At 52.3% G+C, this 1,161-nt stretch overlaps 1 protein-coding gene across 1 annotated transcript; it reads right to left on the bottom strand.

Moving 5' to 3' along the window:
• Positions 1-797: 797 nt before the first annotated feature.
• Positions 798-1,106, bottom strand: LOC107124925 (RNA-directed DNA polymerase homolog; the record flags this gene model as incomplete). Its single annotated transcript, XM_015428419.1, has 1 exon — positions 798-1,106. A coding segment is annotated over exon 1 (309 nt), but the record flags the coding sequence as incomplete, so codon positions are not given.
• Positions 1,107-1,161: the final 55 nt, after the last annotated feature.

Here is a 1,161-nt window from a genome sequence, read left to right as displayed (position 1 = left end):
GACGTCCCATTGACTGGCATGCTGAGGGACGCGCGACAGCCTATCAGCCAATGAGTTAGCGGACCCTGGGAAATGGTGGAGGGTGAACTGGAACTTCGAGAAGAAATCAGCCCACCGCAGCTGCTTTGCATTAAGACAGCGGGGCGATTTCAGGGTTTCCAGGTTTTTGTGGTCTGTCCACACCTCGAACGGAACCCTCGCACCCTCCAGACAGTGCCCCTCCAGCCAGTGCCTCCACATCGACAACGCAAGTTTTATTGCGCCCGCCTCCTTCTCCCACAAAGACCAATGTCTTTCTGCCTCCGAGAATTTTTTATAGATGTAAGCCAGTGGGTGCAACAGCCCATTCTCCCCCTCCTGAAGGATTGCCCCCCCCCCATGGCTACATCCGAGGCATCAGTTTGCACTATGATTTTCTTGGATTCGTCAGGGTGAGCCAAGACAGGCTCGGAAGTGAAAAGCTCCTTTAAGCGTTTGAATGCTTCCTCGCACTCTGCCGACCAAGCCAGTGGGGCCCCAGGCCGCGCGGCATTCGGCCCCTTCCCTTTCGTTTTTAGAAGGTCAGTGAGGGGAAGGGCGATCTGGGCAAAGTTCTTGATAAAATTTCTATAAAAGTTGGCGGATCCTAAGAATGCTTGTAGTTGCCGTCTAGTTCTGGGTGCCTCCCACCCCACCACCAAAACTGGCGTTTGAGCAATTGCAGAGACTTTACAAATCCCAAGTGTCCTGCCAATTTAGAACCGTGTGCTGCTTCCAAGACTTCCCATCGCAGCGACGGGGTGCAATGTTTTCAATACCTTCCGGACCAGTTTGACATGGGAGGGGAGGTCGGGGGAGTACAGTAAAATGTCATCTAGGTAAATAAGCACCCCCTTAAACAAATGTTCATGTAACACCTCGTTGATTAAGTTCATGAAGACCCCAGGAGCCCCTTGAAGGCCGAACGGCATAACCAGATATTCAAATTGCCCCAGAGGAGTGTTAAAAGCGGATTTCGTCTCATCTCCCTCCTTGATGCGCACCCGGAAGTACGCATCCCGGAGGTCTAACTTGGAAAAAACTTTTCCCTTGGTCACCTCTGCTAATAGGTCTTTGATTAGCGGCATGGGATAAGCGTTCGTAGCCGAAACCACATTCAGCCCCCGGTAGTCCGTGCATAGC

Source organism: Gekko japonicus, unplaced genomic scaffold (genome assembly GCF_001447785.1).
Source record: "Gekko japonicus isolate JY-2015 unplaced genomic scaffold, Gekko_japonicus_V1.1 scaffold31594, whole genome shotgun sequence".
NCBI classification, from domain to species: Eukaryota; Metazoa; Chordata; class Lepidosauria; order Squamata; family Gekkonidae; genus Gekko; species Gekko japonicus.
This window is presented reverse-complemented; position numbering and strand designations above follow the sequence as displayed.